The sequence below is a fragment of the Scatophagus argus genome, chromosome 4 (assembly GCF_020382885.2).
Source record: "Scatophagus argus isolate fScaArg1 chromosome 4, fScaArg1.pri, whole genome shotgun sequence".
NCBI lineage: Eukaryota > Metazoa > Chordata > Actinopteri > Scatophagidae > Scatophagus > Scatophagus argus.
The window spans coordinates 3,346,580-3,367,532 of NC_058496.1; the positions used below are offsets into that span (position 1 = coordinate 3,346,580).

The 20,953-nt window shown below is 44.9% G+C and overlaps 2 protein-coding genes across 5 annotated transcripts in view; one reads left to right on the forward strand and one right to left on the reverse strand.

Moving 5' to 3' along the window:
* Positions 1–1,174: 1,174 nt before the first annotated feature.
* LOC124058074 (L-serine dehydratase/L-threonine deaminase-like) lies at positions 1,175–5,262 on the reverse strand. The gene is made up of 10 exons (XM_046386936.1): positions 4,900–5,262; positions 4,540–4,606; positions 3,567–3,725; positions 3,313–3,469; positions 3,152–3,191; positions 2,916–3,055; positions 2,732–2,823; positions 2,055–2,282; positions 1,837–1,961; positions 1,175–1,743 (listed from the first exon to the last, which is right to left on the reverse strand). The coding sequence occupies exons 4-10, from the start codon at positions 3,463–3,465 to the stop codon at positions 1,550–1,552; spliced, it is 972 nt and encodes a 323-aa protein (XP_046242892.1). The 5' UTR covers positions 3,466–3,469; positions 3,567–3,725; positions 4,540–4,606; positions 4,900–5,262; the 3' UTR covers positions 1,175–1,549.
* LOC124058072 (tetratricopeptide repeat protein 28-like) overlaps positions 1,635–20,953 on the forward strand; it is a 165,919-nt gene continuing 146,600 nt past the window's right edge. For 2 of the 4 annotated variants that reach the window (XM_046386931.1, XM_046386932.1), the window contains exons 1-2: positions 6,840–7,323; positions 10,216–10,515. In XM_046386931.1, the coding sequence (XP_046242887.1) occupies positions 7,294–7,323; positions 10,216–10,515 (330 nt within the window). In that variant the 5' untranslated portion in view covers positions 6,840–7,293. Of the gene's footprint in view, positions 1,771–5,848; positions 5,976–6,839; positions 7,324–10,215; positions 10,516–20,953 lie in introns of those variants that run through there. The other 2 variants (XM_046386933.1, XM_046386934.1) reach the window with 2 other exon arrangements.

Consider the following 20,953-nt stretch of genomic DNA (forward strand, 5'->3'; position numbering starts at 1 on the left):
TTCACTTACATAAGTAAAAGTACCAGTGCAGCAGTGGAAGGATACCCCGTTACAAATAAAAGCACATGAATATTCTGCCTAAGTACAAGTACACAAGTATCAGCAGCAGCTGATTTGATTCATTTGGCTGATGTGTTGGCATGTTTGATGTCATTATATTATTAAGAAGAGAGTTTTATATACAAGAACATCATATGAATCTGAACGTGAGATGATTAATGGGAGAGCAGAGATGAAAAAATAAAGTTCAAATCTGCCTGTATGTACCTAAATGGAAGTTCAAATTAATATAAAATGTAATCACTCAAGTACAAGTACCTCTAAGCTGTACTTAAATATGGTACTCGAGTGAAAGTACTCTGTCCTCCACTGTGTGTTACATTGCAAGCTCAGTTGGCAGGAGTTATGCATTGAATATATATATATATATGTATATATATAGACCCCACAGCGGTGTGTCACCACACTCACGTTCACTCAGAGATTTTTAACAACAATAAAGAAAAAAAAGTCATCAGTCCAATATCTTCATTTAACTTTTCCTCCTATTTGAAAGTAATTTTTTCCGTTTCTTTTTTTAATGCCAAAGCTACAGGGTCACCCAGGGAGGAATTATGGGAATGTCTCCAGTGTGCTGTCTTCAAAAGAACCTGACCGTCCCACAGCTGTCCCACCTCTTCCTGACCTAATCCCTCTGACATCCACCCGTGCAGACCAATGAGCAGCCAGGACAGGTGCCACATCCCTAACAATCCAGCCAGCTGAACGCCGGTGATCTCGGCGTCTTCAGAGGGGATTGGAGACTCGAGCTGCTCTCATGCGACATGCGTCTGACCTGAAGACCTTTGAGGCAGTGAGGTCAGCTGACCCGACTGCAACAGGCTGCTGAGTAATTAAATCCTCCTTCCAGGAAGCGTGCGACAGGTGAAAAGTCATTCTGCCGCACCGACTGAATTCATTTACTGCTGTGGTAAAAGCTGTGGGATTGATGTGATTCTGAACGCATCGTGCCAAACACTCACTGCGGAGAGGGGAACTTAAGCCACTGAGACTGTGGGCCACTTAATGAATTGTTGTACAACGAATAGTTTAATGACATGGGAGGAATTGTAAAGCTTATGTCGTGGTCTGTATTTTACTGTCAAGGCAGGGAAATAATTCTTTAGGCAGAATGTTCAGAAATATTATTTATTCATTTTTAAATACATACCAAAGTAGGTAGAAAAGCAGAAGAACAACATACAGGCACTCAAACGAAGCAAGCACGCTAAATACAACTTAAATGTGCCATTGCAGTTGCACACTTATGTTTGTCTGAAAGAGGTCTCCGAAATCAGAAATAACCTCCACCTGAGCAGGATCACAATTACATTTTGACAATATTTAAAAAACCCTCCAGCAGCTCTGTCTCACGTTTGTCAGTCTCAGTGTTCAGGAGAATTTTATAGTCTGGAATGATTCGGTCTATGGAGCACATGAGTGACTGGGTTTGCATACTGAGGCCAGCTGATGGAGGGACAGAGGAAAGGCGAGGAGGTGGTGGGCCACACTAGATAACCCCCAGCTGTTTTTTCAGCTTCATCAGCTGCTCCATGCTGATGTTGTTTCCACCGCACACCACGATGACCACAGGGCCCAGGCGCTGCGCCAGCCTGCCTTCGCCCTGCAGCCTTTTGATAACGCCGCTGTACACGGCAGCCAGGGCCGCGCCGCAGGCAGGCTCCACCAGGACCTTCTCATCATCTGCAGGACGAGGAGACACCAGGAGAGGTCAGTCTCACGGCTGATAATTGCAGATCTGCTTGTGTTTCTGTGCAGGCGGCAGGTTGTACTCACCTACGAAACGTTCCACGGCTTTCACGGCCTCCTGGTCTGTGATGACTTCTGAGAACACTGTGTGCTCCTTCACCAGTTTAAATGTCTGTGTGGACACCCTCGTCAGGCCAAGCGTGGTTGCAATGCTAGAGAACAGAAAGAACAGTCAGTTTACCTGAAGAAGAGGAGCCGTGTGAGGAGAATGTTGGGTATAATATCCATGTTTTATTTTTGCGCACCTGGTGATCTCAGGTAAAGTGACGAGCTCCCCGGCCTTCACAGCTGCACTGAGGCTGTGTGCTCCTATGGTTTCCATGGCTACAACGGGCACATCAGCCCAGTTGGCACGACGCAGACCCTCCACCACTCCGTTCAGCAGGCCTCCGCCTCCCACCGACAGCACCACGACTCCCGGCTTCTCGCTCAGGTCTTGCTCCAGCTCCTTCACCAGAGACGTGTGGCCTTCCCTGCGAACACAACCCTGTCAGTGCCCAAGAAGTCCATCGATTTTTGCATAAAGAGAAGAGAGAAACTCATTGGTGAATATCTCATTTAAAGCAAGGAATTTATAAAATCACAAGTGGTCCAAGACGTTGGCCATTTATTGCTGTTTTTAGCTCTCTGACCTGTGAAGTTCAACGAGTGAATGGATTATCTGACAGCCTGTCGAAGCTGATAAGATACCGTGTGTCATTACATCCTGTGCAGCTGCAGAAACTGACTATGAATGACAGCGCGAGATAAGGCAGGTGTAGCTATCAGCCGCTCGTACATTTTAAAACAATTTAATTCCCTTCAGAGGGGAGTGTTATTGCCTCTCCCGCACTATCTCCCCACTGATACCTCACTGCGTGGTACGAGCTAATGTAAGCACTATCACAATCCCTGAAGGACAGACGGACTCAGACTGTCTTACCAGATGAGGGGGTCGTCAAAGGGTGAGATGAAGATCCAGCCCGGGTTGTTTGCCACAAGCTGCTGTCCGTATTCAATGCTTTCATCGAGAGCCTGAAAAAGACCACACACAGAATCCACCATTTGTGCTGGAACAAAATCAAATATGACTGACGCAGAAAGCAAAGCGCATGAGATGAACCAACCTTGCCGTGAATAATCACGGTGGCGCCCTCGTCCCTCAGTCTCTCCACTGTGGGGTCTGGTGTAACACTCGGAACTACTATGGTGGCAGGTACCCCAAGTTTACGGGCAGAATAAGCTGCTGCCATCCCAGCATTTCCTCCTGTTGGGTGCAGAAGCATCAGCGATTACACACTGAAAAGCAAACCAGCGGAGGCCAACCACAGTCCTCAAACTGAGCCTGCAGCTGAGTGCTCACCTGAACAGCAGACAAACCGCTCGCATCCTCTCTCTGCCCACTGCAGGGAAAAAGCAGGCATCATTACAGCCGAGCCTCACCGTGTGAACTCAAGCCAGCAGATCATCGAACAACAACAGAGGTCAGCTCAAATCATCCCAGAGCAGAGGAGGATCACTCACGGTTTTGCAGAGGTGTCCGATGCCCCTGATCTTAAAGGATCCCGTGGGCTGAGACGAGTCCAGCTTGAGGTAGACGGGTGTCCCAGCTACTTTAGTCAGGGCAAGGCTCTCCTTCACTGGAGTGGCCACATGAAGAGGCTGCTGGGCCATCATCTCGCTGCAAAACAGACAAGCAGAGCAGCAAACTAATTCATCACACTCCTTCCAAAATGTTTTCTAGAAGCTCACAGGTGACTCTTCGTTCTTCAGCTTACCAGTTTCAGAGGAATGGCAGGATGACAAGCTGTGCAGGACACTGATGGCCTCGATCTGACGCTCTACACGCCCTTTTCTTCTTCTCATGCTGTGGGCTTGGCAAAGGAGGACCAATCAGCGTGCGGCATTCAGCCACCCACTTCGGGTGAGGAAAAGACCTGAGAGAGTGAGGATAAATGTTGAATTTCACCTTTGATAACAAATAGCTTTCAAAGATATGTCAGACTCTGGTGTAAACTGGGATGTTCAGACAGTCTGCACTGGTGTTGAGACTGGAAGGACTGTGCGCAAAAAGTCAGGAGAAACGAGTTCGAATAAACATGAAAATTACAAACTATTGTCCATTTGTACAAAAACAGGACAAGCAGCGAGGACAAACACGTTCTCCCATCACCGTTACGTAATTTCCCCTGACATTTCCACGCGCTGTCCTGTGCGTGCTCCCGTCCCCTCTAAAGGAACTGCGCGCACCGCCGGCATTACCAAAAGAGTCGCTCCTATTTTCGCTCGGTCCAAAAGCGGCCGCAGCGAGCGTCGGCGCGGACGGTTCAGACCTGAATGATCCGGTGCTGTGCGGACACTGAGGGCTGCTGTCCCGGGACAAGCGGGGGAAAGTGCTTTAAAACGAGGTTACTCGGCCTGTCAGCGTAACTGGAAAACGAGTTTAAAATGGGCCACCGGGGGGGCTTAAATAAAACAGAAACGCTTGAAAGAGTATCTTTACCCAAGTGAACTTTAGTGGACGACACGTTTGAGATATTTATACTTCTGTTTTTTTTCTCTACTCTATACCTCAAGGAAATTCATTCCTATAGCATTGATTGAGAGTTTGATAAAAAAAAAATTATTGTAGAAAATATGGCGACTTACAGAAAATAAAGTAAAAATGGTCTCCAGCAGCTGCAACAAGATGCCCTCATGCAGCAGGATAATAACAACAGATAAGATACATGAGGAGCGCTTTAGGTTTACCTGAGCAGGCCAGGCCCCACATCCTTGACTTGAGGAATGCTGGTCTGTCTGTTGTTCTTTCCGTCAGCTGTATGGGAAAAAACCAAACCTGAACCTGATCAACTGACCTGCCTTGATTTCAAGCACAGTAATATAACTGAGGTAATGTGCAGCAGGCCCAGAAGAGCACATCTGAGAGAAGAGATGGAGGCTTACGGGTCTATTAGGAGAAAAGAAAGAGTCTGTGTAGTAAAACTCTTGCAATCTTACTGGACCTGTTTCAGCCTGCGTAAATCAGAGCCATAATGAGCTGTTACATTAATGTAAAGACTGAAAACACACTTCACAGGACACTGGGGTGGAAGTACTCTTGTGCTGTACCTGCAGATTTTTGGTTCATCAACAATGGCTCAGTTCCATTTAAATGTGGAAACTTCTAAATGCAAAGCAGCCACCATTGATGCTGTTTGCACTCGTACTTTTCCCGTCTGTTACTGCGTGCCAAAGGGTCTCCTGTGAAGAAGGCTTGTTGCAGGACTTGATGTATTTTGTCCCAGTGTGCAGGGAACTACAAGGCCAAAAGCTGCTCACTAAAGGATTATTCCACCATCTGCTGGTGAAGAGCTGCACACACAAAAATATTTCCACCACACGGAGCAGCCTGCTTCATCCTCTGGCTGACACACTTTTTCTTATATCTGCAAAATCTCATCAAAATTATTTTTGCAGTCTTCATCTTAAGAGTTCTTTGTTTACTGAAGTTGTCTTCGAAGCTCCAACTGATTGAGGAAAACGCTATGAAGACGAGGAACAAAAAAGATTTTGTTTCCTTCATGAATTTCTTCCATGTCCGTAGCGCAGAAACAGCTCTTTCTTCTGAATGTGACAAAGCAGAGCAGAACAGATCAATTCCCATAATTAAAAGCCACAAAGAGAACAAAATTATTGACTGGAAAAAACAACAAGGAAACACACGAGTTATTTTACAAGCATTTCGAACATGATGTTGAAATCTATCAGGGTATATTCCTCCAGAACAAAAGCCTTTTCTGAATGTGAACATTAACTTGAAACCACAAAAGACAAACGTTTGCAGTTTACTTGTTACAGAACGTGAGTTCTGGCGTGTGTGTTTTGTTGCTGGGACGGATATTTGGAAGCAGAGATGTAATTAATAAAGTGAATGATGGTTCCTTTTCCATTTAAATGCATCACAAACCAAGCTAAGCAGCTGGCGAACTCAACAGCACCTCGACCTTGGAGACGGTAAACATGAATGGACTGCAGCCATGTTATTAATTACACCTGTGCTTCTCCTCTACAGAGTCTGAAAAGACCTACTGCTCGGCTGATAACAGCTTGGTCGACAGCCAAGCATCTCAAACTGGTGATAAATAATTACGAGTCTGAGCTCTTTCTAACTGAGCTCTGTTTTGCCTTCTGCCAAATTGACTGAGGTAAATATTTGGCTTTAAAGCTGTTAGACGCTCCGCTGTGTTGTGCGGTTTGTTGCTGGCCACAGTGTGCTGTGGGTTTAGAGCTTTAGAGGTTTTGTTTGGGAGAAATCAGCTGCCTTCTGTGACTGGAAAAGAGTTTCGTTGTGGGTGACAACTTTCAAATTAGTCATTTGATGCATTGTTTAGATGTAAATATGTGCTGTTTCACTGGGTGCTTGTAATTACTGCAGTGGCCTGTGACCTGAACGTGGCATCGCTCAGCTCAGATGGGGCACCAGTGGTGGAAAAAGTAAAAAGGTCACCAACATGCGGAAAGTCATCAGTTATGGTGACTCGGCTTAAAGTACAACACACCTCCGTAATGAAATCGCACAGTAAACTATTTAATGATTTATAGGTCTGGTGTGTCGCGCTAAGTGAAAGGCCCTCTCTAGAACCAGTGTTTGGTTTTGTCCATTCTGGGCTACTGTAGAAACATGGTGGACTCCATGGAAGAGGACCTGCTTACTCTGTGGATTTAAAAGGCTCATTTTGAGCACCCAACTATTTTTCACAGCTATTCACCTGATTAATGAAAACATAATTATGAATATTAGCTACTTTTCTGCCCCAAGGTGCCTGCCCTACACTCTGAAACCCTACAGACAAGTCGAGACCAGCTCATTTTCAGGCATGTAAGGCCCAGTGCCTCTTTGCAGATCTTCTGTTTTAATGGAACCCTAGAGGGACTTTATGTTTTCTTTCACACTAAGCCACCCCTGGGCCACTGTTTTATCCACAGTTGTACCACAGGAGGCATCAAAGTTTGGACTTTGGCCACAGAGTCCACCAGTGTAGGGTACAAATGGAGCAGGTGGGCAGAGGTGCCCCCATTTCATCTTAGCCCCTGTCCCTGCAGAGTCTCTGACCGCCTACGACCTGAGAGTTAACTTGACAAGTGGTTTGTACAACGTTTAAACTCCAAACAAAGCATGAGAGTTACGTTCATGAAGTGTACTCTGCTCCTCCGGACTCCCACAGACCTTCATGCTTCCCTCCGAGCAGCGCTCACAAATCCGCTATGGCAACAGGGGAAAAAAGGCAAGACAGAAAAAAAAGAAAAAAAGGAAAAGATTTGACAACATGGCGCACTTTCCCTGAGAAAAGTTTCTCCTGAACGCCACACAGCTCAGGCTTTGCAGAATTCGCCCGCAGTTTGTCGACAGCTCAACGTGGACGTGTTGGCTGACTTTTGAACGCCTCTCGATGCACAAAGAGGCGATAAAAGAGTCACGACGGAGTGTGATGGGATGAAACCAAACCAAAGCAGTCAGACAGGATGGAGAAGCAAGCGACTCTGAAGGAAAAGGTAAATGGATTAAACGAAACAACGAGTTCGTACGCTGTCATGCGAGCTGCTGTTTTTGTAGCTGTTGGCATTTTATTGCCCCCCCTGAATCACACTTTTTACCTCGCGTCCTGGACAGGAAATACCAAATGACCATTCCTGCGAAAAGCCTCGTAAAAGTCCTCTATCGATTTTCCAGTCATGCATACTGTACTCTGCTGCACGGTGGATGTGTGGGCTCTCCTGGCGCAGACAATAGCCAACATTTATGTGATTTGAATGTGAAAGGAAGAGCACACAGATTAGAAAACAGGCTGTAAAACCAAAAGCACCCTCATTTTGTATTTAATGCGCGAACAGAGAAGCTGGCCCTGCCAACACTCCACAGTAAGTTTGGGTTACTCATTGCCATGAGTTAATCCACATAATTCCCCAACAAAACTGAGAATATGTGCAGTCCAGACTATATTTTGCCTTTTGTGTTCGTCGCTGTGTCTTTGTCTCCTGGTTATGGTTAGGTCTGTATCCTCTGTCCTCTGTATTGGTGTAGGCTCTCATTATCTCCTCTCCCTCTCCACCCTTCCTGCCCGGTGTTGCCCACATACAGCAGGCAGCCCCCACAGTGTGCTGGACCACATGAGAGGGCACTCAACACCAGAGCTTCCTGTAAAGTCCCCCCCCTTCTCTCTCTGTGCTCCTGCTTATCAGCTGAAATAAGCTGGTGGAGTGTTTGTTTCATGGGAAAACGTGCACACTCGGGCTCCTGGAAGCACTAATCTATAATAGATGCTTCTCCTGACATTTCTCTCCGAGCGAGCCTTTGAATGTCAGCATGCATGACAGTGCTGTGTGTTGTTGTGGTGTGGACACGTCTCCCCCGGCCCAGTTGTGTCTCTCGGAGAGGTGGGCTGCTTCTTTGTGGGACTCGGAGCAACAAGCCCTGCAGTGAAGTCTTGTTTGAAACCCCCTGTGCGTGCATCCCCCTGGTTTACTGGTCTGGTTTGATCTTTCTCCAGTCTATAGGTGTTGAATTGGCCTCTAGAGGCACAATATAAAACATTGGATGCTTTAAAGTCCTGCCAGAGTGAAGCAGGAAGTGGATTCATGTTGTGATGTGATAGAAAAGATAATTTAATGGTTATCATACAAAGAAATGTTAGGAAAGATGAAGGTCACGAGGTGAAGGAAGGCAACCGATTGCTCTTTAGCTTGATGTGGAATCTATTTGAAAGCCCTCATGTCTGCTGCTTCTACTCCCCGGGCCTCTGGAACTAATTACCAAGCCTGCCCTATCCCAGAATCCAGTCTGAGGAGGTGTGGTGAGAAAGAGGTATAAGGCAAGCTGGCCTTAAAAACATGTAACCCGAGATGAATTTCTTGATTCGGTAAGACTCGGCAAACCGTCCCTGCTAAATGGATGCGGCACACATCTACTCGATCAATCTGACTGTATTGGTTGGATGCAATTGCAGAAAGACTTGAGTCAATATGATAATTGGTTTCACATTCGAACGGTTTCCCTGCCAGCTGGTTCAGGAGCGTTCAAGTTGAATGTGAATGGGAGCAATAACAAACTCAATCCCACGTTAATGCTGATGGCCTTGCTCTGAGGCAGGAGGTTTTTCTGTGGAAGGGAGATGTCTCTGTGAGGTCATCAGAAGCATCAGAACACATGACAGGAAGTGCAAGAGAAAACTTCATTCTGATGTGTGTGTCATTTGCACGAAAAAGGTGAGATTATCAAATGACTGAAACAATTGGTGAAAGTTAAACGATCCTGCATGTGCTGCACAGATGTTCAGATCAGCAGTCCCACCACTGGAGTCCTCATTTCAAAAACAACAACAACAAAAATACTTAAAGAGCAATTCAATATGACTTTAATTACTTTGGAAATAATGTCACCATTAAGGCTCGGATTTTCACCAGGCGATTGTTGCGGCCGAAACAATTCATGATGACGATATTATCTCGAATTTCTGTCTTATTTACACAATATTATGTTACATGTATTGTGAATGTGATATCAGTTTCTACGCAGTTATCGTCGCCTGTACATCACCACTGATCTGTGACTGTGTGGTTTTTGATTTGATCTACAGGACGTGAAAGTCACAAGAAATTAGCCTTCGTGATGGGCGATATGGGCCTAAAAGTTGACGGAAAATAGAAGAATATTTTTTGCTGCAGCACTCACAGCAGCTGTTGATGCTTCTGCTCGAGGTGGTGAAAGAAATTTGTTGTATCGTTTTGTTGTTGTTACAGTACTCGTCTTTGCTGTGGTTTGTCATGCGTCTGAACTAACCAAACCGCTTCCACACTACTGAACTCCTCCAGCGTGGAGGCCGTGATGTGACGCTTTCAGACGTGCTCGCTGTTCCTGTGGCAAACGGTGTGAGCTCCCTGCATCAGCTGGGATGGGCATTATCCCAGCATTATACTGCCGCTGCGGTGAACAATATGATTGTCTTTTTCACGGCGGACTGTAGCTCAGTTAGTTCGGTGTCCCAGAAGGCCACATTGCTGAGTCAGCACGCACGCTCTCAGGATTCTGGAGCTGGTCAGACGGCATCCAATTCAGCCTTCATTTATTAATGAACAATAAATGGTTTTTGCTGCTGTGGTGTCAAAATGTGTGCTGTGAAAAAGGTCCTGAATTTCCCTCGGGATCAATAAAGTGTCTATCTTTCTCTATCTGTTCAGCTCAAAGGACTTCAGTGTATGTTTTCACTTCTTCTTCTTCTTTGTGCATACGCGCTTTGTCTTACAATCTTTTCATGTTCACACGTTAACATGTTAGCTTCATGTTCCAGCTGCTGCATATTCAGTTTGGTATTGAGTTCCTTGCTCTCCTGTCAGTTAGGTGTTGTATATTTTCAGTTAGAATAACTAAATGCTCTCTCACTCCTCCAGTTCTCAGTCTTCGGTTCCCGGACAGCAGGCAGGCCTGTCCGGTGCGTCCCTGGAGACGGAGGAGTCAGGTGTGGCCTCAGCAAAGCCGAGTTCATGGAGAAAGTGCAGCAGAGCAACGAGGCGTGTCAGCGCGGCGACTTTCAGGCGGCCGTTCACTTGTACACGAACGCCCTGCAAGCCGACCCGCAGAACTGCATCCTGTACAGCAACCGTTCGGCGGCGCTTCTCAAACTGGGACGCCACCAGGCGGCGCTGGGTGACGCTGAAAAGGCCTGTGAGCTCAATCCCAAGTGGCCCAAGGTAAGTGTGCCTCAGCTGCTTCAAACTGTGTTTTTCTGCCCGCAACAAATTAAACAAATTAGTGACTTTTCTTAAGTGCACCGGTAGAAGGTTGCTTCCAGGAATTCTCATGAAATCAAATTTAGAGGCCCCGATGTCCACATGCCAATTCGAAATTTAATTATGAGGACTGAGCTGCACAGACTTAGAGAGGACGTGCTGTTTTAATTCATTGTAAGAGTTTTTTCGTGTAGCGTTGCTGTCAAAAGTGACATTTTGTCTGTATAGTAAGCAATAATAGTCAAGAAGGTAGAAGGCAGGGGTGTATCCATCGATCTGGATCCATGTATCGATTTAATGATCAACGATCCTCCCAATCGTGGATGCACAGTGACAACATTGATCCATAAGTTGTTATGGCACATCTGGGTTTCCTCCTTAAACACTGAGACAGCACGTGTGCAGTACGCCAGCCGTGTTATCTGTCCTCATGGCTGTTTTAGTACCTGTGATTAGAAATACTTAAAATTTTGTACCGTCTCTTGTTTTCTCACAAATATTAGATTATTTATCTTCAGTTGAAAGTGTTTCAAATTCCACTCGCACTTTCACTGGTCTGTTGCCTTCTTGTGGCCTGCTGATCAATACAAAGTTTTTCTGGGGTCTTGTCTTTGATCTTGTTCGGGCCGTGTGGCCTAACCTGCGATAGATTTCGCATTACTCAGCCGCTGAGATCACTAGGAGAGCGATTCCTCCCGCTGAGAGAAATGCATTGATTTGGTGATTTATCATGGAGAGATACTTTTGTCTTTCGGCAGAGAGAGATTGATGATAATGTGGTAGAGTGGTATTGACGATGATTTGTCGCTACCAATGATGCATCGGCGGCCAACTCTTCTTTGATCGGAGGTCGTGTATCTTCGGATGCTCAGGTAGGTTTCCTTCACTGCGGTGAGGACTGTCACTTCTTCTTAGAGGCGTAATGTGTGCTTGCTGCATTGTCCAACATGGACTTTAAAACAGTAAAACAACAGTAAAAGTCTCAGGAATGAATGCCTGCCGCGTGTGCAGTCCCTCTAGCACTTCTTCATGTTTTTGTTGTTTTGAGTACACGCTTCCTGTCCAGCTCTTAGCAGCAGCCTCCCCTCCATGTTGTCAGTTCTCACTCAGTATACACAAAGAACACATCTTGTTCATTCTGGAGAGATTTCATAACCCTTTGAGGCCACTGAGACCAGACCATAATTGAAGTGCCAAAATCATTCTCCTTTCTCCTCTTTACATGCTATCCAAGTACAATGAACGCTTTGTGATCCGACTGGGGGACGGTCGGCTTAATCTTGGCAGTGTAGCTCTGCTTATTCTTGGATTTACTGGCTGACAGCTTTGACTCCCGAGCTGAAGTTTGTGTTAGCAGCCTCGATGTCGATGTATATCCCGACCCTGGTGTTTTACTTTGTAAGAGGAGACAAAGGGATTAATACGTCTGTGGTATTGACGATTGGACTGAGGGGTTGGATGCTCATGTTTTAAATGTAAAGTTTCTTCTTTCACCACTAGGGGTCAGTCACGTCAAACAGAAAGACTGTTAGAAGGGTTTTGTCTGTGCAGGACATGGAAAAGAAAAGCATCCATGTCATTTAATTTCCAAGATGCTTTTTTTTTTCAAAGTGGATTTAAGAAAAACAAAATATTCATCATGACTGGTTTTCATCTAAATGCTGAAATGTGCTTAAACGTGTATCCACACAGCCACGATAGAGAATTACATGGTGTTTTTTTTGTACTTGATTAATGCTCAGGTGGATGCCAAGGTCACACACACGCATCCATCTTCTAATATTTTTTTCTCTGATGAAAGAAATCACATTTAGCTCAAACCATACTGATCTTCCAATCAGAGTTTCAGCTTTTTGTATCGGTATGCTGTAGTGGGTATGAATGAGCAGTGATATTACAGTCTGCCTCCTCTGTTCAGCAGTTGCTGCCTCAAAGAATTGATTAGTAATGGTGGTGTCGACACTCATGGCCTCGGGGAAAGAGAGGTTTGGTGCTGTACAGTCCATCTGCTGCGCCTGGATGTTTGATGAAGGAACAGGGATTAAATCACAGGAGTGTGCTGGCATTCAGATCCTGCGTGAGTACATAATATCATCAATCATACCTCCCCATGACTGCACTTCTGTATTGGTCCGTCAAACAGTGACAGGCGTGGTTTTGCTGCCCCGAGCACCAGCGAGCAGCCCACCCCTCCTGAAGCCCACAGCCAGCCTGTGAAGGAACCCCCTGTCTAATCTGTCAGCTTTCCCTGCTGTAAGTGCCAGAAAACACATTCTGAAAGAAGAAAGAAAATGTGTGGTTTAATGACCCAAGACAGCTTTAGGCCCTTTGTACCTCACCCTCTTACTGAATATAAAAAGCTTAAATGAGAACAAAATAGGGTGTCATTTCATAGACAAGGGGGTGCACACTTGTGTGTGTGTGTGTGTGTGTGTTCACATTTTGTCTCTCTGAGCCAATCTGGGAGGAAATCTGTGGCGTATAATCAAGCTTCATTTCATGTGCATGATTAATTTTTAAGTAGAACAGGAACGATAACTGCAACAAGTTCTTAAACTTTAGCCAACACTTTCTGATGGATGGACGGGTGTGTAACGTTTGAGTAAAACATTTTAGCTTCTATTTCCTTCCTCTCTAGTTTGCGATTCTGTCGCACTGCAAGAGCTTTTTAGGTGCACACAAGTGAGTGAGAGGACGCTATTCTCCCTGGATGGATTCCCTGTCTGCTGTGCTCATCCATCTGGCCCAGTGACATGTTAAACAAACAGATCTTTCTGCGTGAGCGCTGACAGGAGGGCTCCCCGGAAACCAAAAGACGACTGGCACTGCACTGTCAGGGGAAACGTCTCAGTCATTTGCATATCTTGTGATTATAGGTTATGATGGTGCCTATCAAGTGTGTTCTCGCCTCTTCAGGTGTTTATTGCTGCGACACCTCCGTGATGACGGTTAAATCCCATCATGCCTCGTTTTTCCCCCACTGCCTACCATTAGTTTCATACATTTTTTTTTCTTTTTCACCAATATGAAAAGGTCCCTTTATGTCCCAGCGGAGGGGCCTTGGGTTTAACTGAGACAATGAGTGTTTGCATTGGAAAAGGTCATGGTGTGTGGAGTGCTGAAAGGGGACTTTAATTACAGCAGCAGCGTATCCAGTAATTGTGTGAGGAGTGGATGCTGACACCTCGATGAGGCATGAAACTTCTTTTTCCTGCAGCACCGGGTGATGACACCGGCTGTTGCTGTTACTGTACGTAGAAAAGGAAGAAAAAAGTACTGTGTGATTTGAAGACCTCATTCTTTGCCAGTGTCAGCGGCGCTCTGCTTTTCATGTGGATGAAAACCACTGGGGTGTAATGCTCCCCTGTTGGTATGACAGTCCGTTAAACCAGCTCTCATCTGTTCTCGGGGTGTGTTGAGAATAAAGAACCTGGCTTTTGATCTCATGTGGAGAGTAGTTTTAGCTCTTGTGCCTTTCTTCTTTGCTTTCATTCACACCATCTGAAACATTTATGTCATAACATCCCGGTGAGCCGCTCTATTATTTTGATAGATGCTGAATAATGAACTGAAAACCTGTGGAGCTGCAGTCAGTGGGTGATGCTGAATCCTGAACTCTGTGCATCGGTGAATGCGTATCACATCTCATGATGCATATTTATGATTAGCATGATTTGGTTTGATTTGGAAGGACTGAATGCAGCTGACACGAACCTGCATGCCTGCCTGTAGTTATGAATAAACAGTTATAAAATATGGATGCCTCTAGTTAGTCGTGCGAGTGCTGATAGGCAGCAGAGACTCATTATAATATTGTGCAGAGAAGGCCGCCCACCACCACGCGTCACTCTCAGATCACATGCATTGCTTCTCGCCTCTTCCTGCTTGCAAATTATTGGCCTGTCGTGAAAAATGGGGCACAGGAGCTCATCTACAAGTGTGCGTCTTTCAGCAGATGCCGCGACACGGGCGAGGTGATTGTAATTGTGAGAAGTAATCACACTTATGTTTTTAGAAGAGCTAAAGTAGAGCGGCGAGAGGAGCCGAGTTCGTTAGGTGTTAAAAACCAGAGATGTGCGTGAATTGCCAAACACAAGTAACTGGTCTGAGCACTTTGATGTTAGACATGAGCCGGATGGAGGTGCGATACAACACACTGGGTTCGGTTTTACGCTCAGTTTCACTCTGCATCCTTAGACAGTTTCACATGCAGGTTAGGCATATTCACATCTCAGTTAGCAGTGCACTGATTTAAACTGTATGTTCAGCTGATTGAAGCAGCTTTGATTTGATTAAATTATCTCAGCGCACGGCATAAAATGGAAAAATGTGGCTGTGATCTGCACAGAAAAAGTTCTTCTTTGCCAAAAAGTTGGTTCATGCCTTCATTTTGTCCTTCGGTAATGTGGGTGTTTGTTGATCTTGTTGACCTTCTGAGCACCACGGCAGTGCTTTTATGCAAGAGGTTCACAGATATGCTCTTATTTATGACAATATGCATTCCCTGCTGCCTCTCATCATGAAGACGTGTGTGTGCTTTGGGTTAGAATGAGGTCCTCTCGGTCATCTCGTCAGTTTCCCCTCATCCCACCGCTCTGCTGCTGTTTTCCACCGGAGCTCCAGAGCTCGCCATGGAGAGAGCAGAGTCATGAACCACTAATGAGAGGGTTCCGTTTTGCTTCTACCCAGCCGAGGCTTGAACTAATGAACAAATCAAATGAATGGCATGTAATTATAGGCCAGAGAGAGCGGTACGGACAGAGGGTTGGCGCTAGCGGGCGCAAACCTGAAATTATTTGTCTGGAAAATCTGCGAAATGAGCGGCAGCAGTTAAATTCTGCCTTTTTCCTTTAGAAGGCCTTCGTGGCTTAGCTGTGCTGCACACATGCACGGGCCGCGTGGAGGGAAAGTGACCACACACACACACACACACACGAGTCTGCTGTTTTGATTTCAATGCCACTTCCTTGGCAGCTCGGCCGTTCTTAACGCAGATGAGATGAAATTAATCCTGTGCCGCTTCTCTCCTTTGTGGAGATTAGATTTATTTACTTATTTATTTTTTGCGTTTATTTGAGGAGTGTAATGAACCTGATGGATTCAGTGTGCAGTTTCCAATAACTCACTCAGAACTGATTGCATCAATATCCAACACGTACTGTTAAACGTTAACATTTTCTACCTCGTTCTGCTTCTGTGTCTGCTGATTTGCCGGTGCGATACAACAAAACAGGAAATCATGCCAGTTATATGACTGATAGAATTTATATCCAGAATTGTGCTGCTATTTTCAGTCTCCTAACTCGATGTGCTGTTGATGTGCTCAGAATTTTTTCCAGATTCCAGATCCTGCTTACCAGGGTTGCTGCGATGGTGGCCAAGTGGTTTTCCTCTCTGCCACCCAGGCGCCCCACCAAATTGTAGTGTTTAGTAAAATTTAATCTGCTTTCAAGAAACATCAAGCACACACACATAAAAAATGAAAATTGGCCTATCTTTTCTTTTTTCTTTTCCTTTTTTTTTGCAGTAACCATAAGCTCTGTACAGTATATATCTTCAATGCTCTGCCGGATCCCACAAGGTTCACAAAGAATAGGTTTTCAGTGTCGGGTGATGTAATGTGGTCTGATGTGTGTGTGATGACCTCCCGCTCAACCCCACTGCTGTCTGTCTCCAGGCTGTCCTGGGGTCCATGGATGAGTCAGAGCTGGGAGCTGATGTCACCCTGATGATAATCCATCAGGCGCATCAACACCTACTGGCCAGCTCGTGTGATTTTAGCCCATCTTCTCCCAAAAAATACTGGATCCAAATTCAGTGTGTGTCCGTTTGTGTGTGTGCAGGCATTTGTGTTGCGGCTAATTGGGTCAGTGCTCAACTTTTAGAGTCTGTTAGTTTTTCATTAACCCGTCTTTTATGTTTTTGCTGTGCCATTTTGCAGATAAGCTATTCAGAAAATTAAATGCAGCGGCTGCTTTGTCCCAAAAGAAATAAATTGTGTCAAAGCTCAGGTAACCACCTTAAACAAGAAACTTTCAATCATGTTAGAGAATGTCTGCGCCCTTAGAACGCTTTTTCCCTCCAGATACATCAATTGATTACTGGCTTAATAGCTTTTTGCTTGCTATTACATGGCAAGAAATGTCAAAAGGCCCAGAGAAAGCGGGCTCATTGCCATGCTCATGGCATACCAGCCTGCTGCTGATAGTGGATCAGCTTTACAAGCCTGAGGAAATGAGGAAAACAATTGCACCCTGCTCTTAGCATGTAACCCCTTGGGTTATGCAGAGGCTTTTTTTTTTTTTCCCCTTCCAGCGGTTCATTTCGTTGTCGACCCAACATGATGGTGGCCCCTCCCACCTGGGAGCTTGGCAAGTCTCGGGTCCCAAGACCTGGATGTCTCCAGAATTAGCACAGCCTGGTTCTGCTGCCGTGAGGAAGAACTCCCACTGGGGAAATGTGGTAGAGCAGAGAGCAGCCTGCATAGGCCCATTAGTATACACTGCATAAGCAGGGCAAGATGAATAGCAGAGCTGAGAGGGTTTTTTTTTGCTTTCCTGGCTCAGATCAGCTTCCTGAGCCCGTTAGCTTCACCTCTGAACTTTAGGTGACGAGTGCACTCGCATTTTCCTCTTGTGTCAGCGGCAGCAGCTGCGTCAGATGCACACTGACACTACAATGCCAGATTAGAATGAAGAAAATCCATTTTTCTGATGTGTAAAATCACAGATGTATTGTTGCATCGCTCACCACCTTTTAAGGAGGTGCAAGGTTTGGTGTGTGCGTGTGCCTTAGTGGAAAGTCCTTCTCTCTTAGCTTGTGGTCCGGTTTTCATGATGTAACCTCCATCCCAGAATGAGTCATATGGCCTGGTTCTTCTCAGAGAAATAAATCGATGGGGATAAAGGTGCCACTAATTTTGTTTCCAGGTGGCTCACTAACATTTTTGGAAAGAAACATCGCGGTAGTGTGAGGAAAAAACAGCATCAGATCAGTTTCACTTGAAATAACTTTTAAAAAGTGGGACTTGAGTTCCACAAAACTGTCATCCAGTCAACCTTGTGTGTCTCAAGTGACTGCGGTTAAAACGGAGGAAATGTCGATGTGTTGATAATTGCAGTGTACTGAGGGATGTGTTGTATGTATTTTTAAAGGGATGCTCCACTCAAAATATATCTTATTAATGTGGCTCAGTGCGGCAGCCTGTAAATATGGCTGTGAAAGATTGGTTGTTTTCTCACTGATTCAGACCTGGTCGGCTTGAATTCAGTCAAGAAGTGAAACTTCTTCTTCTTTGCTGTCCAGCTGTGGTCTCAGTATATAATGAACAGTTCAGTTCTGCCATAGTGTAATTAAATACACTGTTTTGAGGTTGTTGTGCCCCTAAAGCTATGACATAAATAGCATATTTAAGCTCTGTCTTGTACGGGTACAACTAGTGAATCGGTCGATGAACTTTTTGTTCATTCTGTAACTCAGACAAGAAAGATGTATTAATATAAAATCTACAGCCAGCAGCCAGTTCACAGCTGAACTTTGAACCGCATGTCATCATGTTTGAACCACCAAAATTAAATCAGATTCGTCTTCTCCTGGCTTAGACAAGATTACGTATTCATTTACAATCATAAATGACAAAGAAAAGCAGCAAATTTTCACAGGAAACAGCAAATGTTTAACATTTTTACTTGGAAAACAAAAAGAAACGATTAGCTGGTAAATTTTCTTTCGCTCGATTAATCAAACATGGTTGCAGCTCTGATGTCTCGTGTGCTTGCTGGTGGTGTGTGTCATTCAGTGAGGAAGCCTCATTGCTCTGCAGCGCCGTCAGTGGTCAACATCTCCACACCGTAAGTGAAACGAGCGATGAGGACGTCCCTCCTCATTACTGCAAATAGAAACAGGCCGCATTACTTTGCAAATCACAGTATACACCAGTGCGAAATGTCAGTGCACATTAACAGAACACATTTGTTCTGTAATATGTCACTTCAAATCTGTCACTGCTTCATTCAGACACAGTCAATTGAAGCATCAGCAAAAAATCCCCCCCCCAAAAAAAACAACCCACAAGTCCTATTTGTCAACGTTTCATGTGCAACCAGAACATGAAATCTAATCAGGGTTTAGTTTAAGTATGACCCAATTTTGTCCATTAAGTGAGTATTGCACGGTCCTAATTTTTCTGTAATTACTGGCTTAACCAGCATGTCGTATATGATTAATGATAGATGATTTCTAATAAATAATGGATGTTTGGAAGGCGGTCTGGAACAAAGAATGCAATATGCACAATATTATGTGGGCTTGCCTCTGTGATAAGCTCAGATTCTTTCCCTAAGACGGTAAGCAGGACCATTTAATATTCAAATCCAGCCCAGTAAATGATAGATCTTCTTTTTCTGTCGAACGTCTCGGTGTGTAACGGCCTCCAGCCTAATCCATTCTTCTAAAGTGCTCCTTCTCGATCTCAGGGCTCGTTTTTAGGCAGCTAAATTACTCACTTGTGTCAGGTTATTACAATTAGCTGTTTGAGTGCCTGCTCTGTTGTGTCTTACCTAGATACTTCCCTCTAATTCGTTCTCTCCATAATGAGTTTTACAGGGAAATGCACCAGCAACAGCAGCAGCAGCAGCAGCAGTGAATTGGAAGTGCCTGGGGAGATGTATTAGCTAAAACAGACCGTGCAATGCAGGTGGTGTTTTCATGTGTGCGTAGCTGACAAATGACTTTCGTGGTCATGGATGAAATCTGAGCGTTTGACCAGAGGCTGAGCCGTCGCAGTCAGGCGTTAAAAATCACACTCGTGTTCTCAAAGAGAACTAGTGTGTGCTGTTGTTTTAATGAGCTGAACGATGAAATACATGAATGTCGGTTCTCCGTGTTGACCTTGTGGCGGACACACCTGTAGCTTTGCTTGTTTAGGCCGTCAGCGTTCAGTCAGGCGCTGGGGCTTTCCTCTGAATTCATCTCGGAGGCGTTCATTTCACCGAAACTCTCCTCAGTCTGCGCACCTTGACCAGGACTCAGTCTCGCTTGACAGTACGATCATCTTGTGAACACGATGGCCAGCAGTGGATGGATTTGATCCCAGATGCTTCGAGGTGGACACATGGAATGATGGTGCTGGTGGATGACATCTGAACCCCGCCATAGTGTTACTGTTCCAAAGGGGATTAGTTAACTCACAGCTGATGTCCAGCTGGAGATGCCGAGAGATCTTTGAGAAACCAAACAACGATGTGTCACTGCTGCTGCTCATTTTGAGTGAACTCAGGCTCTCATTTTCTTTACTTGTGGCCCAACAGGTAAATCAGGTCTCCAAGCTAACGTTAGTGAAGGTGTTGTTATTGCATGAAAGCATAAAACATGCAGTTTTAGATGAGAGAAATTATCATGAGAAGGAAAATTCAGTTGTATATTTTCTCAGGGGTTTTGGGATTGAAGTGATTGTACATGTACATCACATGATTGTACATGTACAAGTCGCATTGACGTTGAGGTCTCATTTGCAAGTGAGTACAGAATAAAAACAGTAATGAAAACCAAAAACAAACATTGTGATTGGTTTGTCTGGTCATCATAGATATTGACTTCCAAACTACCCGACGTCCCCCACATTCATCCACCAGAAGTCACTGGTGCACGTACCTGATTATGTTGCCATACGTAAGCCTGTGAATATTCTCATTCATCCAGGTCATGGTTATCTCAAGGAAATTCAGTCGAAAGCAACTGGGCTTAGTCAAGCGAGCATGAACTGATGAAGCCTCTTGGATGAGAGGTGAAACGTCTTCAAAGACAAATAACTAAGTCCAGTTGCTTTCGATTGAATTTCCTTGAGATTGCCATACGTATGTAAATGGGGAAATGCTTCTGCTTCTTTACATTTTTACAAGACCAAGTCTGCCTGAGAAGGAAAACAAAATATGTAGAGATGATTAATTGTATACCTGAGTGGTCAACAGATAGATAATCTACATTTTATTTTATATTCAGTTCAGGGTTTCAGTCATATTACCTACAGTTCTCTGGTTCCAGCTCCTCAGATGTGAGCATTTGATCCTTTTTTCTTTGTCATTCATAAGTTTCAGTCCTCATGACACCAAAGATGTTGAGATGTTCTTCCTTTAATCACAGTCAGTTTTTATAAAGCAAGACTGTTTAGTTAGACTGGCTGCAGAGTGACGTAATGAAAGCCCAGAAGGTGTCCTCTTTTGGCCAATATAATCTGCACACAGTATTCACTTTCTCTGACTGTAAGACCAAGGCTGGCCTCAAAAGAGTCAGTTCACCCAAATTTACAACAAAGCGTATTTCTCACTCACTTTAGGAGTCTAACGAAGCAAATCGAGATGGCAGGTTGGCAGGACGTTCATTTTGCATGCAAATGGCATCA

What these genes read in the sequence shown, in the direction of transcription:
- LOC124058074 (XM_046386936.1), bottom strand. Translation starts at nt 3,465, where the DNA reads ATGATGGCCCAGCAGCCTCTTCATGTGGCCACTCCAGTGAAGGAGAGC. An exon ending in TCGGACACCTCTGCAAAACC is followed by an intron (nt 3,192 to 3,312) that starts GTGAGTGATCCT and finishes TTTTCCCTGCAG; the next exon opens with TGGGCAGAGAGAGGATGCGA. An exon ending in TTTGACGACCCCCTCATCTG is followed by an intron (nt 2,283 to 2,731) that starts GTAAGACAGTCT and finishes TTGTGTTCGCAG; the next exon opens with GGAAGGCCACACGTCTCTGG.